The sequence below is a fragment of the Thamnophis sirtalis genome, unplaced genomic scaffold (genome assembly GCF_051295495.1).
Source record: "Thamnophis sirtalis isolate CommonGarterSnake01/CBP01778 unplaced genomic scaffold, rThaSir2_p1.2 scaffold_11, whole genome shotgun sequence".
NCBI lineage: Eukaryota > Metazoa > Chordata > Lepidosauria > Squamata > Natricidae > Thamnophis > Thamnophis sirtalis.
This window is the reverse complement of record NW_028261391.1, coordinates 40099205-40115326: the sequence shown is the minus strand read 5'-3', so window position 1 is coordinate 40115326 and position 16122 is coordinate 40099205. Positions and strand designations below refer to the sequence as shown.

The window sequence follows — 16122 nt, the reverse complement described above, 5'->3', positions numbered from 1 at the left end:
CATAACTACAATCATGGCACTTCCAACGTAAAGCAAACCTTTTATATCCACATGGTTAATACACAGTTTGTGTAAGAATATAGGAGCTTAATTGCTTTTTACTGTTCTGGTATAATAGCCAGAAGGTTCTGCAGGAAAAATTCGTCTATATCAAGAAGAATCATATAGTCAAAAGGGGGCATTTAAAACCAGTCCAATTTAGTGCCTGATATAGTTCAAATTAAAACCCTCCTCTCCCTCATGGCCACTAGGCCCATTTAATTAGTGAAGGAGAATCTATTAGCTTAGTGATTAGTTCCATTGTAAAACTACTCTTTGTTTTAGGATCTTTTTTTCTAAAAGTCAACTGAAGTCCTGTAAATTATGTCTATTAGTATGCATAATGCAATAATGGAGAAGTTGTGCCCTTCTGCCCTCCTTTCAAGTATTTGAAGAATATTACCACATTCGCTTTTGCTTCTTGGATGAAAAGTGATGCTGTGTGCAATTTGAAGGCAGAGATTGCTTATTCCCCTGCTATTAATAGTATTAAATAGTATTACAAGATGAATTACAATTCACTTTATTACATATATTTTACAAATTTATGAGGCCACTAATGTCCATTACTTCTACATGATCCACAGAAATATGTGTGGCATTTCTGGAAAGGTTATTCAGGATTTCAGTATAATGAAAGAAAGCTCTAACCCTTCTTTTTTCCAGTTCAAACAAGCATACATTTTGGCCAAATCAAGAAGAGTTTCATTTCTAAATTCAGCTGGAATGGAAAAATGTCCTAAAGAGATTCACTGAACAGCAGGATACTGGTTGGATTACTGCAGTTAGAAAGAGCTGAGGACGAAATGCAAATGCAAATTTTAATGTTGCTCTTGGCCATTAGAAATGTGCTCCCAAAAGGATAGTTGCTTTCCTCAGAAGTTCTTTGTGATTGACATAAAGGGGGATCTTCTTGTCCACCACCTGCCATCGCACCATCACTTCAAAGTCACCACCCTGGAGAAACTGGAGAAAGAAATCCCAGACAGGAATTTGGTTACAATTAGTTTCACTACAGCCTCATGAAAGCCAGAAGGAAACATGTGATATGAGTAAATAAAGGTAAAGGTTCCCCCATATGTGCTATTCGTTCCTGACTCTAGAGGGTGGTGCTCATTTCCATTTCAAAGCTGAAGAGCCAGCGCTGTCAGAAGACGTCTCCGTAGTCATGTGGCTAAACGGTGAAGGTGCACGGAGTGCTGTTACCTTCCCACCAAAGGTGCTCCCTATTTTTCTACTTGCATATTTACATGCTTTTGAACTGCTAGGTTGGCAGAAGTTGGGACAAGTAATGGAAGCTCACTCCATTACACAGCACTAGAGATTCAAACCACCAAACTTTCTGATCGACAAGCTCAGCATCTTAGCCACTGAGCCATGAGTAGATTACCTCAAAAACCTCAGTAAATCTATTAATCTGAGATTGATGAGAATAAAAATCATTTTAGGATCTGCACTTTTTCTCTTTGCTTAATGCAATATACAATATGTATATGATTGTGTCTACAGTAGACTCCTGAATGTTCCTCTTATTACATTGTCAGGAATTGTGATCCATTCTCTATGTCTCTATCTCATACACATATACATACATATGTCCACACATACACACATACACAAATGCACAATCTCTCTTCTCTGTGTCCATTTCTTTCTGTACCATCATTTTATCTTTCTCATTTCAAAGTACTTCCTTAATTTCTTTGGATCCTTCATCTATCTCCATGGGTACCCACCACCAGAGGTGGGTTCCTACCAGTTCGCACCTATTTGGTAGAACAGGTTCGTCAAATCTACCGAACCGGTTAGAAGAGGTTCCACCAGTGGACCCGGAAAGCAGGCCACACCTACAGAAGAGGTTCCAAAAATTTTTGAAACCCACCACTGGCAAGGATCTTGTAACTTGACAGCTTTAAGACTTGCATGCTTCAATGCCAAAGTTTCTAAATAGCTACTTGGACCGACCTAAGTATTAATTCATAATTTCATATCCAGTCACATGGGTAGCAAGCCACTCCCATCTGGTCACATGGGTGGCAAGCCACTCCCACAAAGGAGGCCACATCCACAGAGCAGGTTCCAACAATTTTTGAAACCCACCACTGCCCACCACCCTGGATTTTTGTTCACAGAATCTTAGAATCTGCATCTTGAGGATAGCATGATGGTAAGAAGTGATCTGGTAACACGTACTGAATTCAGACGCTTCATTTCGACATCATTCTGATCTTCAAAATGTACACTGATGGCCATAGTCTCTATCCAAGCATTGTCTGTGTTCCTTGGATCATCCATGTACCCTTTATATATCTGGAAGAAGATAGGATTCAGGGAGATTAGATAGATAGATAGATAGATAGATAGATAGATAGATAGATAGATAGATAGATAGATAGATAGATAGATAGATAGATACAGAAAAACTGACTGACAGACAGACAGACAGACAGACAGACAGACAGAGACAGAGAGAAGACAGAAAGGCTGGTATCAATCATAGGATAGGGCAGTTTCTTATTAATCTAAAGAATTAATCTCATAAAGGTGTATGGTAGTAAATTTTGAAAAAGTACCATATCTTCCGGAAAAGATGTTGATGGTACTATTATCTTAGTATAGAAAATACCTTTATGCCCTAGTATAGATGGAATTTTTCTGTTTCTGATGTGTATTGTGAGATTAAGGAGTTTTTATAGTGATAAAATCAACCCCAATTTTAACTGGGAACTGTTAACATTTTATATCAAGGCAAATCCAAAAGTGCTTATATACTATTTAAAAGACAATCAGAAACCTAGGAAGGAAAGAAACAGTCCAGACCGTATGTCCTCCAGCGGCCAACACACAAATAAGTTGAGAACAATACCAGATAAATGATCAGGGAAGAAATAATACCCTAATCCGGGAACTATCAAAGAAGAAACACATCCCCAACAAAACAGCAGAGCAAGCTACTATATTTAAATAGCCAGCCACTCCACTCTCCTTCACACTAATGATGTTACCTAACCTGGTTAATGAAAAGTTGACAAAAAAGCAACCAAGCTAGCACAAAGACCCAAATCCTATCTATATACATTCTCCTATATTGGTTAAATCATTGTTGGATTACAGGCATGTGAAAAATAGATTAAAAAGTCTACTTTGCTAAATATTCGGAACCTTACACAATATGGTTACATCAGTTGCATACATACATTCTCCCTAATATCAATAAATATAATGTGCACGACCCATGCTTTGTCTTTGGTAAACTGCAAAATACTGCAAAAGTTTGCAAAATGCAAACATTCTGTATTGTTAAAAAGTAATCTTAAAAAACATGATTCATCCTATATTGTGTCCCCATTTATACACTATATAACCCCAGTGCAATTCTCTATTACTGTCATGCCTTTGGGAAAAGTGGTGAACAATTCTATATGACTCATCTCTTTTTTTAATCAAGCCACAGCTGGATGGCCAAATACCTCTGTTCCTTGATTCAGCAGTTTCTGAAATTGCGCCCAGAACTCTCGTCTCAGGACCTGTTTTATTTTTTGTGGCAATGCTTCCCCAGGTTCAAGAGAGCCCTGGAAAGAATGAAAGCATTATTTAGTGTAAGACGCAGCTAACACTTTACACATTCTATTAACTGTAATGCTACAGAAAATAGAAATTTCCATTCAGTTGGCAGTTTTTGTAATGGGCGACTCTAATAAACTTAATAAAATGATAAATCTCTGAGGTGCTGGTAAGTTGATTCCTTAGCTAACATCTTGGCGAAAAGTAAAATGCAGTTCAGCGGTTCTAATCTCACTGGCTCAAGGTTGACTCAGCCTTCCATCCTTCCGAGGTGGGTGAAATGAGGACCCAGACTGTGGGGGCAATATGCTGACTCTGTAAACCGCTTAGAGAGGGCTGAAAGCCCTATGAAGCGGTATATAAGTCTAAGTCTAACTGCTAAAATCCAGTATTAGAAACTCAAGATAAAAATTCTGGAATCCTTTGCTGTGGTATTAAAATCAAGGATTTCAAATATGCACTTTTATCTCCAGGGTGTCTCATGATACTGTTGAGGTGCTAGAAGTGTGGAGGTCTGAACAGGGAAGAGCATGCTTCAACTTGACCCAAGCAAATTGGACCAATTTGGGTTTTAAGGCACCATGGATGCAGAGATTTACAATCCGTAGCTTTTTGTAGGGTTGCCTTGCCCCAGGCAGAATTGATACACAATACGGGGATCCTCCAGGAAAGGTGGCTGCTACTCAACGAATGGATAGCAGCCACGGTCAGGGCTTTGGGCATAGATTTGTCTTCTATACCAATTGTGTGGTTTCCTGGATTGGAAAGCATTACTAAAGATCACTCGTGCATTGATTGCCTCCTGAATGAATTACTGCAGTGAACTCTACATAGAAAATCAGCTGCAGCAAGCTAGGGGTGCCCCTCAGTAGGCTCATATTGCATTCTGTGAGCTGCACTGATTCCAAGTAGGCTTCTCCGTGCATTTCAAGATGTTGTTGCTTCCTATAAAGCTCTTTTTATACCTTTCTCCAATTGTTTACACCCAAGCCACTGGTTTTGTCTGGGTAGGCATGCTGTGAGTTTGATTCATTTGATATTTCATAATCTTTAAAGATTAGGATGTTTCTTGAGGCATAGTGCCTGAAGATTGAATGAACCTGTCATTGTAATTTTCTTTGGCATGATTGCGGCTATGTGGTTGAATTGAAAGAGGTAAGTAAGTAAGATTTTTAGAAACATGCCACTTCATTGGAATCAAGCCCAGTCTACAGCACAGAACATACTCTTATCCACTTAATGAAAAATATACCCAACTCAATTTTTCATTATGGAAAATTTCAGAAGGCAGTCATACTTTTATTTTTTTCATATACGTAGTCCTCAACTTATGATTAGTCACTTAGCGACTCTTCACAGTTACAATGGATCTCTATGGGTCTACTTATGACCTGGATTCAAAATTCTGATGGCCACCCCTACTCCCCTTGGTCAAATTGTTGCATTTTGGATGCCTAGCAACTGTCCCACATTTATGCACCATCCTGTGGTCATGTGATCATGATTTTCAACTTTTTTTTGAAGGAAAACACATTGACTTGTGCTTTCAGACAAAAATGCCCATTGCAGACAATGGATTTGCTTAATGCCCAGAGTATTTGTTTTAGAACTGCCATATTTGCTTAATGACCACTGCAGAGAAAGTAAAATTGGATGATCTGCTTAACTACCAGCATGACATGATCATAATTTTAGGCTCAATCACAGCCTTAAGTCAAGGAGTATCAGTAGATATGGTTTGTTGTTTTAACAGTATATATTATCAATTGGCATGATTTTATTAAATTAGACAACTTAGATCTTACTGAACATAGACTGCCTCGTATATGCTTACCCCAAGCAAGGCCCAATTATCCAAGAAAGGGAATTTGACTACTAGAACCTCCAGCATTTTCTTCAAGTTTTTTCTATAAATTGATCCATCAACATTCCTCCGCCAACTATAAAAAATAAAGAGGTTATAGTTTGTTGTTGTATCTAAGGTATATGAAGAAATCTATAATACTAAAATAAAATGAGCTATGATTGTTATCTGGATGAGAAGAGGATACAAATGTAATTATCTAAATATATACTGTATTTATAATATATAATCAAACTGTTACACCAGTCAGATATTCATTATGCACTCCCCCCCCCCCAAAAAAAAGAAGGTATGGGCCTCTGCATAGTAATTAAAAATCATTGTGATAGACTTTTCCGGTATCTCTCGTCCTATTCAGCTTCAAATATTTATTCAAGAAATCATAACCTAAAAACTTAAGATGAATGTTCTGCTTTTTGATAGTGAGAAAAAGTCCTTTGAAACTACATTCAGCTTCTTATGGCCTACATCAGATCATGAGCATCCAAGGATTTTCCCCCTCTCCTGTTGCCATGGATACCACACTTAAGCTGCAAAGGTGCTGCTGTCAACACCTAAGGCTGAGAAGTGTGGTGAAAAGAGGAATGTAGTTCACAATACTGATCTGCAGAAAGAAGATGTCTGCTTCTAATCTCTGGATGAGTATAAAACAGGAATTAAAATAAAAACAAAGAAAGCACATAGAAGTTCCTCACCGTGTCACAACTGGATGAAGGGCATGATTGGGTCCAAATAACCTAAGGATTCCTTGGCCCCTCAGGCCTGTCCTGCCCATGGGATTTCTGAAAGAGAAACAATAGTTCTGCCATGAGCAAGGGCATTGGGATGCTGCTCTTCCCCTGGGAACACCCATCTGGAAACAAACGTTCAAGGAGAGATCAGAGAATGATAAACTAAGGAGTTATTAGTTTGAACCAAGGCTCACTTGTACTTAACACTTGAAGAAAAACCGAATTACTGAGTAAAAGGCATTTGGATTGACTACCATCCAACTAAATGAGTATTATTGGACTGGCCTGCCTTTCCCTAGAATAATCCATTTCTAGATTATCTGCTGAAAGAGAAAGGCTGCCTTCCAATGAAGTATCACAGTGATTATGTCTCTTAGGAATCGGAGGTATTTCACAAAGCTATGATTTCAGCTCTTTTAACTTGAGAGGTGAAGTTCAGCACCTGTGGCTGTGAGCCTTTTTGGTTTGAGGCCACCTCATTATTTCACTAGCCTTATTGTTATGATCTCCTATCAAGCCAAAGGAGGAGAATGTCTGGGTGCAAGTAATATGACTTTCTTTTAAATGCTGGAACAAAATGTACCACACCTATAATTTGACTCTGGTTTTGTTCTGGAATGTGCATAACAAAAGAAGCCATTTGGAAGTCTCTTATTCAGGAAATTGCTCCTTTTCAACTTCCTTTTCAATACTTTGCTCAAGATATTTTGGATCTTGATCAAACTATTGTGAAATTGAAAAGGAGAGCAATTTCCTGAATAAGATACTTCCAAATGGCTTGTTTGTTATCTGCTATAACAGCTGCACTTGAAATGGGATATCAGAGTTCAAGCATAAACATTCAGCACATCCACGATGGGACTCTGTTTGTCTTCTAAATTCCCATGTTAACTAATTTTCCACACAAAGTGGACACAGTAACCAAGATTCCTTCTGTGTTATCAGACTCACAGTGGCAGGCCATCCTTGACAGTGTAAGTGCCATGGAAACTCTGCCTGTTGATATCTCCATCCAGGCTGTTGAAGTTTATTCTTGAAAGGTTCTCCAACTTGCTGGAAGAGAGGAGCAAAACTTTTATCTTTTTAGCATCTTTGGCCAGTAAAACACAACTTTTAAACTAAAGAACCTGAATGTAACAAAAAATAATCAGTAGAATATTTGTGATAGAAGCAAACAGAAGCAGCAGCCCCATAAAAAAAAAAAAAACTAGACAATATCCAGGAATAGTGAGAGGAAGCTAATGATAGGAAGGAGCTATAAGAGCACTTACTCTCTCAGGAACTTCGGTGTAAAATCCTCTTGTGTTTCAGAACTATAGAAGGGCGGATTATAGATATCGAACTCTGTCTGCCAGGGGGGAAAAAGGCTACTTTAGACTTCAGAATTTTGCATAGCAACATGTACTCTCATTTCAAGTTCAAGGTATTTTGGAGAATTCCAAGTGAAAACTGAAATTCTTTAGGAATTTCCTTAGGCCTAGCAGTCCAGGTATCATATGATACCATATTTTTCCCCTATTGTTGTAGTGTTTGTTGTGCTTGTGTTTTTGTAAGATGAAAATGTGCAGACTTACAATAAAACAAATATGGTTGCTCATGCATGAGTAATAGTTATATGTATATGCATGAAACAAGAAAAAGAAACAAAAGGAAGCAAAATCTACATAAGGCAACACCATTTGCTACACATTTCAATATCTTTTTTTAGCCTTGCGTCTGCCATGTCCATATAGTGTTCATATATTGCTTGTGTTCTTTAAGCTTCTCAACTTACATCTTTCCCTTTTAAAGAATCTCATTAACTCCTTCTGAACTTCCCATTCTTCACACTGTAGTCTGTTGCAATTCAATCCTTAATCATTTTTGCTATAGGATCAAGTTACCTCTATATATTTTTCTACTTGTCCTTCACTTTTTTATTCAAGCCCTATTAATTCTTGACCCAATCTCTTTTTTTTAATCACACCCACTTCTAAAGCATTCCATTCCTAATTCGTTCAATTAATTTTATATTTTTCCTAACATATTCAACTTTCAATTCCAAATAACAAAGTGTGGGGAGAGGCACTCTCTTTACACAAACATTTTTACTTCTTTCAGCAAGCATTATTTCCTCACTATAAACAGATACTATCCATTATTTTTCTATCAGCATTTGAACTCCTTATAATGTTTCCATCTATAAATAAGGTGACCAGATTTTAACATTGGTAAAGCGGGACACCATCGACGGGGGGGGTGGGGGGTGTCTTGATTAAAAATTTGGTCCAAAAGCCTCTTTCTTGACAGCACTTTCAAGAAAGAGGCTTTTGGCCGCTCTGGCAGTATGTCCGCCATACACACACACACACACACACACACACACACACACACACACCAAAGAATCCCAGACAGACAAACAAGCAGCTTCCCCACTGTGGGTTTTGTTCTTAACCGACAGTGGGCAAAGGAAATACAGAGAGACGGTGACAAGGCTGCCTTTTGTGGGGAGAGCAGGAGCTTCGCCAACCATGGAAACGTGCCCCGAGGCTGGGATCCAAGGCGCGCTTAACTAGGCAAGGAACTTGTGCAGACCCTCCAGGGCGTGGGAACTGACGAAAAGAATGGAGGGGAGGGGGGGCGTGTGAAGAAGAAGAAGTGTGCCTAGCTGTCATCGGGGCTGCTGATGCTTGCGAGGGAGATCTTAAAGCAGAGGATCCCAGGGCTGCGGATGCGGGGCTTTGATCTGGTGATTCTGGGATCAGCAGCCACAAGGAATTGGCGAGGATGACCGGCGCTTTTTTCCTCAGCCACGAGCTGGGTTTGATTCCGAGCATGCCTCTTAATCGGCTGAAGAGAATGTGATCCGAAAAGAAAAGGAAGGTGTCTGAATTAGGACAGGCAAAGACGAGAATTCCCACTTGAGGGAAACCCAGTGGGTTTAAATTGAAGTTCACCTGTTCTTCGTGGCAGCTGCCCTAAATTAGGGATCCCATCCGCCATTAAAATGGCCAATTAATGGATTAAGATCTCTTGAATTAGATGGGATCACATCAGAGCTCGGGTGGGCGAGAGAAAGTGCTTTAATCAGTGGGGTAAAGCGCTTTCTTTCACCCGCCCGAGCTCTGATGCGGGTGAAAGAAAGCACTTTAATCAGTGGGGTGAAGCGCTTTCTTTCGCCCACCTGAGCTCTGATGCGGGCGAAAGAAAGCTCTTTGCTTTCTTTCACTCGCATCAGAGCTTGGGCGGGCGAAAGAAAGCTCTTTAATCAGTGGGGTGAAGTGCTTTCTTTCGCCCGCCCGAGCTCTGATGCAGGCGAAAGAAAGCATTTTAATCAGTGGGGTGCCGGGGGAAAGGACTGCATCGTGCATTCTCTCCAAAAATCTCTGAGTTTTTTAAAACGCCGTGGGACACGGGACAAATTGTTAGAAATCAGGACTGTCCTGCCAAAAGCAGGACATCTGGTCACCTTATCTATAAACTGAGTTCAGAGCTAAAGCCTTTAAAATAGGGTGATCAGATCCTACTAAATCCCACTGAATTTATTCCATTCTATAGGTATTTAGTTTATAGTCTTCCAGAATTCTCAGAATTGTAGACTGGTGAATTTGTGTCGAATTCTTGTTATAGTATAGGAGATCCGTAGCACAGAATTTGGATTTGTTTGGTAAGTGGATAATTTAAATAAACACTCCTGATATGCTTGATCCATTTGGCATTTATCAAAATAACAGAACCAGCTCTTAAGATTCCTACCTCCCATGGCACCTTCTCATCTGGCACAGGAAAACGAATGGCAGTAGACTTGGGATACAAGAGGTTCCTAGAACTCACATGAGACAGGGTGAATACATATTCTGAGACTTCCTTTGCCTGCTGCTCCTTTGTTTCAGCAGCCCTGCTAGGGACTAAAAAAAATCCACAGTACTTTTATGCATCATCAATCAATCCAACATTTTTCTGCATTTCCATAATTTTGGCATAGATTCTATTTGCACTTGAGAAGCATTAATGATTTACACTAGGGATCCCCAACTCCCAGTCCATGGTCCAGTGTCAGGTACAGCCCATTCGGAACTGGGCCATGGTAGTGGTGGGCAAGTGCACACATGTGCAGGCATGTGAAGCTGTATTTGTGAAAGTGACAAAACCATCCCCCCCCCCTAAAGTCACCCAATGAGCTTCACAGTTGAGTGAAGACTTGAACCTGAAATTTCCCTCATTGCAATCCAGTACCTTAATTATATCAGACAATTTCTCAGGCAAAGATGACTCAGCAGTGCAATAAGGATCAACATGGCACAGTGAATATTTATTGCGGGAAGTAATATAGCAAATGAGGCATCTGCTATCTTAGAGAAAAATTCTGCCCTTGAAGCCACTATAGTTGAGGTATATAGCCATTATTACATAATGTGAATCAGTGAAGAAAATCAACATTCATCTTCAAATGAGGCCAAATGAGCAGAACAAAATATAACTTGGAATAGTGAGAATTCTTTGTTTACTTCTTGTGATACACTTTATATTCAAATTCCAGCAAGTAAAATAAAAAGACACCACAGTTCCATTATAAAGCATATGTGTGCATTATTGGGTTTTTAAAAAATATAAAGTGGAAAAGAAAGATTAAGGTCCTATTTACGAAATGAAAAGTGATACATATGTGCACACCAAAATACAAATCTAATGAAAAATGGTTCTCAGAAGTATGTGCTTGCAGTGAAACATACCTAAAACAGGAATATCTTCCTCTGTACCAAACCCACTGTTAGACAATGATTGAACAATCCATTGTAATGCTTTTGCAAACTGGAATGTCTAGGGAAGAAGCAATTCATTACATGTGTTAATTACTCTATTCATTAAAAAGTGACCTTTGAGAAATAAGGTTGGAAGTGCATCTGGTAACCAAGAAAGAACTCTAAAGTGTTTATAGTGTTGGTTCATGTGATAATCTTTTTACAACAGACTGTTAAAAATTGGTTATCCATATTGAACTATGTGCCTGCTTGTATAATATAGCTTATTATATAGCTTAATCAACAACCTACCATATTTCCTGACACCGGGAATTTAATGACTAAAAAAAGCTTCACTAGAATATGGGGATTCTCAGAGATGCCTTGACTTCCGAAAGCACACAGTGTTATCTTTTAAATACTATATTATGGCTGACATGATGCAGCCTTATATGCTTTTCAGTTCGCTGAGAGAGCTGACTTATGTCCAGATGGGATGGGCCCATGCTTTGCATATGTTTTCAATATTCTCCAGCCAGTGGTGGGTTGCAAATATTTTTACTACCAGTTTGGGCAAGCAACCCACCACTGTCTCTAGCTAGGCTAAGCTAAAAGAGCTGGGAAGAAGCTTCGGAAGCCAGCTTTACCTGTTCTTCCAGGTGCAACATCCTTTGTTCCAATAGCTTCATCATTTTCCCCTGATCAAGGTCCAGCATTTCTGTTAGTTTATCCACTCTGGAAAAAAAAGATTAGTATTTCAAGGAAGAAGAGTGATTATACCCTCAAACATTATGTGACATAATAAAGTGACTTATATTCAAATAGTTAGGCTGCTCTTCCACTACTGAACATATGCGCATCTTTTCCTACTAATTTGTATATTGAATCCTAATAGGAACACTAGGGAAAAATGGGTTTGGAGCAGTGGTGGGATTCAAATAATATAACAACTGGTTCTCTGCCCTAATGAGCAGCTGGGTAGGCGTGGCTCAGTGATCATGTGACCATGTGGGCGTGGCCAACTCAACATCATTCACATCGATGGGCGCTTCGCCTTAGCTGTTGCAATGGAATAAGGGTTAACCAGAGAGACAGTTTCTGTAAGCAGGGCAATAAAGATGAGGCTAGAAACAATACCAGAATGTTTCCTTCCTGCCTTCCTTACAGGATTAGCCCTGTAAAGTGGGAAAAAACAAAAGGAGATTTCTTCCAACAAATGGTTCTCCAAACTGCTTAGAAAATTAACAACTGGTTCTCCCGGATAGGTGCAAACTGGCTGAATCCCACCACTGGTTTGGAGTAATCAGGCGACCTAAAATAAGGTATGCATTAGGAGGGTTATTCAAACCTTTCACATTCTTCTGAATTATATTTCACAATCTTGATCATGAGCTGACCTGATGTTATTACTATTTAAATTGAAATGACAGTCTTCACCTGTCTGTGATGTGCTGGATCTTCTGCTCAGGGGTGTGCTTTTGTTGAGACTGCTGGAGTTGCAAATAATTTTCCTTCAAGTACATCTCCCAGGACAATAAAGCTGCCTCCTCATTCTTCTCAAATTTCTTTTCTGCAGGCCAAATCAAATATAATACATAGAGCTCTCGTCTTAGAAATTCGACAGTTACAGCACAGATGGACAATCATGTACAAATGGGATAGGACTCACATCATGACAGTGTGACACTTGTTTTGCCGCTTGGATGAAATTAGATTTCATTAGATTAAATTATGTTAGATCCTGTGGCGGCCACTGCTCAGTAATGACCCAACTCAATCATTGGTAACAATGGATTTAAGAAACAAAGAATTGCTGGTGGAATAGCAATTTTTGTTAAAGTTTTTTTTCTACCTTTCAAAATCAACCTTTATTGATTTGCTCCTTTCTCTTCATTATCTTACTTTATTTCTTCTCATCTATCAGAATTCACTGATCAGTATCACCATTTCCAAGCCTCCCTATTCTCCCTTTCAACTGCTCCTGCTTTCCATAATAAAATAGATAGGCATTACCTACTGAGCATTAAAAAGTTAGTTTGCGTTTTGTTTGCCTTCTAGTGACTGCACAAAAAATGATTGCTTTTGTAACTTGTCTTTAGTAATAATTTGTAGCTCATCCACCAATATTCCAGGAATCTTTTCCAGGAATCATCTATTTTATATATTATTATTTTCCTTGGTCTGATGAAGAATAATTTTTTTCTACCCCATAATCTGCTCACATAACCTATCCCAAATATTTGGATTTCAGCCTGCTAAGCATCATCAAGGCACTGTTGGGCTTTATATGAGCAATTGCTCTATGTTAATACATACATACATACATACATACATACATACATACATACATACACACACACACACATACATACATACATACATATCCTTGTATTTCTCTATTAATTCACCAAACACAGTTGCAGGATTTCAAGTATACTCTCAAACTTTCACTGAGATTGATATGATAGTGAAACATTTCAGATTCAAAGTCAAAAGGGTGTTTCAGAATACGGGAGGTACCAAAGATAACACTGGAAGTCGGAAATGTAGTGCAAATTCCTTAAATATATTGATATTTTTTCTGAAATTTTATACCAGCAGCCACCTAATCATGGAAAAAAAGAATTGGAAGGAGGTGCTACATGCTCTGAAACACCTTTTTTTCTTTGATCCCAAAATGCTGCACAATTCTAAATGCTAGTTTGTTCATAGTATTATTAATAAGTTTCACTAAAGATCCCTTCCTTCCTTCCTTCCTTCCTTCCTTTCCTTCCTTCCTTCTTTCCTTCCTTCCTGTTCAACTCTAAGAAATACTGCTTTAATTATTTTTGCTATAACTGTTGTCTAGAATGAGTTTGTCATTGCCTTTCTAGAATTAGCTCCTCTTTAATGTTTATGCACACTGTTCATTTATATTAATTTCTTGATCCTTGGAAAACAAAACTCTATATCTGCTTTGTTTACTGTTTTATAGTCAGCTGACAGTTAACTAAATATGTGATGGGGCACTACCATTGTGTCCTTTTTTTAACATCTCACATTAACCCAGGATTTACATTTATCACCTCAGGTTATGGTCAGTTGGTATTTCCATTTTTGTTCCTTATTTGTTTGTTTGTTTTGTTTATTTAAGTCTTCACCTTTGCAATGAATAAGAAACTGTCATAAAAATTGAATTTGGAGAAAAAGAGAACAGAATAAGATAGGGAATAAGCTGGAAGTCCATATTGTCGCCATACTTGTTTAACTTGTATTTACCAAACAAATTTGTAAGTGACAAGATTGGTAGTTCAGTGGTAGCTGAAACCCAAATCTGAGATTTTTGACTAAACAATTAAATTATAAAAACACTCCTTTTAATAAAAGTTATAAAAAATCTAAAAGTTCATTATGAAAATAAAAAGTGAAAATTTGCTTGAATATTAAATGTTCATGTTCATGTTCATACTTAGTAAATTGGAGAACTTTGATTCTGTTGTATGAATGGCTGATAACCTCCTTTTCTGCTGAGAACAACTACAACAACAACGAAAAGTACAGTGACAAAAAAAGCCCATACAATTTTATAAACAGAAGTACCAATGACTTAAGTCAGAATGTTGGTATGCTTCGAGACCTCTAATTGATCCAAAAAGCTCTGATGGGTTTTTTTTAATGCTCCATATTCTAAAAATCACCTCTTTCCATTCTCCTTTTTCCTTTGTTTCCATTGTTAATGAATTACAAGTTGTCATAAAGTGTTGACAGGCAGAAGCTGAACAATGTTACAGCCTGGCTCAAAATATCAGGGCCTTACTGAGCTGCTTGTGCCGCGTGGTTGGCTTCTGAAGAAACACACATTTGACAAATATCTGCAGGTGGTTTAGGAGGATAAAAGGTGGCGGAGCTGGTGGCCTGCTGTTATACTCTTCAATCAGGTCATGACGCTGAAATTTCCAGATCTGGTCAGTGTGCTCCTGCACCTGCTGGAATGTGTAACTAGGAAGAAGAAAAGCACTGAGTTTAATCTTCTATGTAACTCATAAAGACACAGAGCATAATAGCACTCTCCCATGTATCTAAGGGTCAGTACAGAAACATCATCTCTATTTATGGAAGTGGAAGAATGGATATTATAGAACTGTTTATTACTGCCTTTATTAAAGCTGCCTCTCTTTATCTGTCTATGTGCCAAGTATTTTTGATTTGCTTTCTGTTCTATAAGTCTGTAGAGATTCTGAGTCATCCAGGTCATGGTTGTCCCAAAGGTGCTTTTTTCAGAAGGCAACTGGACTTTCTTGTTTTCTCTTTCGAAGGCATTTCGCTTCTTATCCAAGAAGCTTAAGAAGTTAAGCCATATGTATGTTGTGCTTTTTAAACTGTTTTTGTCTCTCTCCCCTATTTGTTATTTTATTTTATCTCGTATTTGTAAGCTGCCCGGAGTCCTTCAGGATTGGGTGGCATATAAAGTCATTAAATTACGAATTACGAATTAAGCTTCTTCAGCTCTCACAGGATAGTGGGGAATGGAAGGATTTATATTCCTTGCAGACAGCTGGTCATTTGCATCCTTTTAGAGGGTCCTTGAAGCATTTGGAGGTTTATCTGTGTCCTCAGGGTCACCTGAATAGTGCTCCTGGTTCCTGTAGTCTGCAATTCCCCCAACCCCCGAAAGCCTATCCCAACCCCACACCAAAGGGTGTTCATCCCAAATTGTATGGCTAAAAGTCTGCTCTGTACTAAAAGTCTGTTTCTGTTCTATACTGGCTTATAGTTGTTATAACCAATGTGAGGGCAGACATGTTCATGTTCTTTTCTTGTGAGCCTCGGGGCACTTTATGATGAGCAGCCAATACAGAATCCAGAATATGGAACTTACTTGAACATAGCAATGAGGAGATTGAGGAGGAGAATGTTGGTGAAGAGTAGGTAGAGGCAAAGCAAAATTACTGTCAGCCACTCTGGAAAAATGGGCTTCTTGTTGGCTTCACTGCTCTCTGGACATTTGGGCTTGTATGGATCAGTCCCATTTGGGCTGCATTGATCAAAGTTGAAATTCACTCCTGTTAGAAAACATAGCAAAGCCAACAAGCACTGGGTGTTACAGCAATTTGAGAAAGGTCATCTAATTCCCTGATGCACGATAAGTAACATACTGTATTGCCATACGAACAACAGACATTTATCATTATAAAGGCTTTTTAAAAAGTTTTTAATAGAAAGG

At 38.6% G+C, this 16122-nt stretch overlaps 1 protein-coding gene across 2 annotated transcripts in view; it reads right to left on the bottom strand.

The window, feature by feature from the left end:
- The window catches only part of TRPM2 (transient receptor potential cation channel subfamily M member 2), a 43325-nt gene continuing 27203 nt past the window's right edge, over positions 1-16122 (bottom strand). For both annotated transcript variants that reach the window (XM_087725578.1, XM_087725577.1), the window contains 13 exons: positions 15778-15961; positions 14716-14897; positions 12357-12489; positions 11567-11654; positions 10911-10998; positions 9934-10085; positions 7470-7546; positions 7150-7251; positions 6163-6249; positions 5438-5543; positions 3510-3611; positions 2233-2349; positions 1-1005 (listed from right to left, as the gene is read on the bottom strand). In XM_087725578.1, coding sequence (XP_087581704.1) covers positions 880-1005; positions 2233-2349; positions 3510-3611; positions 5438-5543; positions 6163-6249; positions 7150-7251; positions 7470-7546; positions 9934-10085; positions 10911-10998; positions 11567-11654; positions 12357-12489; positions 14716-14897; positions 15778-15961 — 1544 coding nt within the window. In that variant the 3' untranslated portion in view covers positions 1-879. The remainder of the gene's footprint in view (positions 1006-2232; positions 2350-3509; positions 3612-5437; positions 5544-6162; positions 6250-7149; positions 7252-7469; positions 7547-9933; positions 10086-10910; positions 10999-11566; positions 11655-12356; positions 12490-14715; positions 14898-15777; positions 15962-16122) is intronic.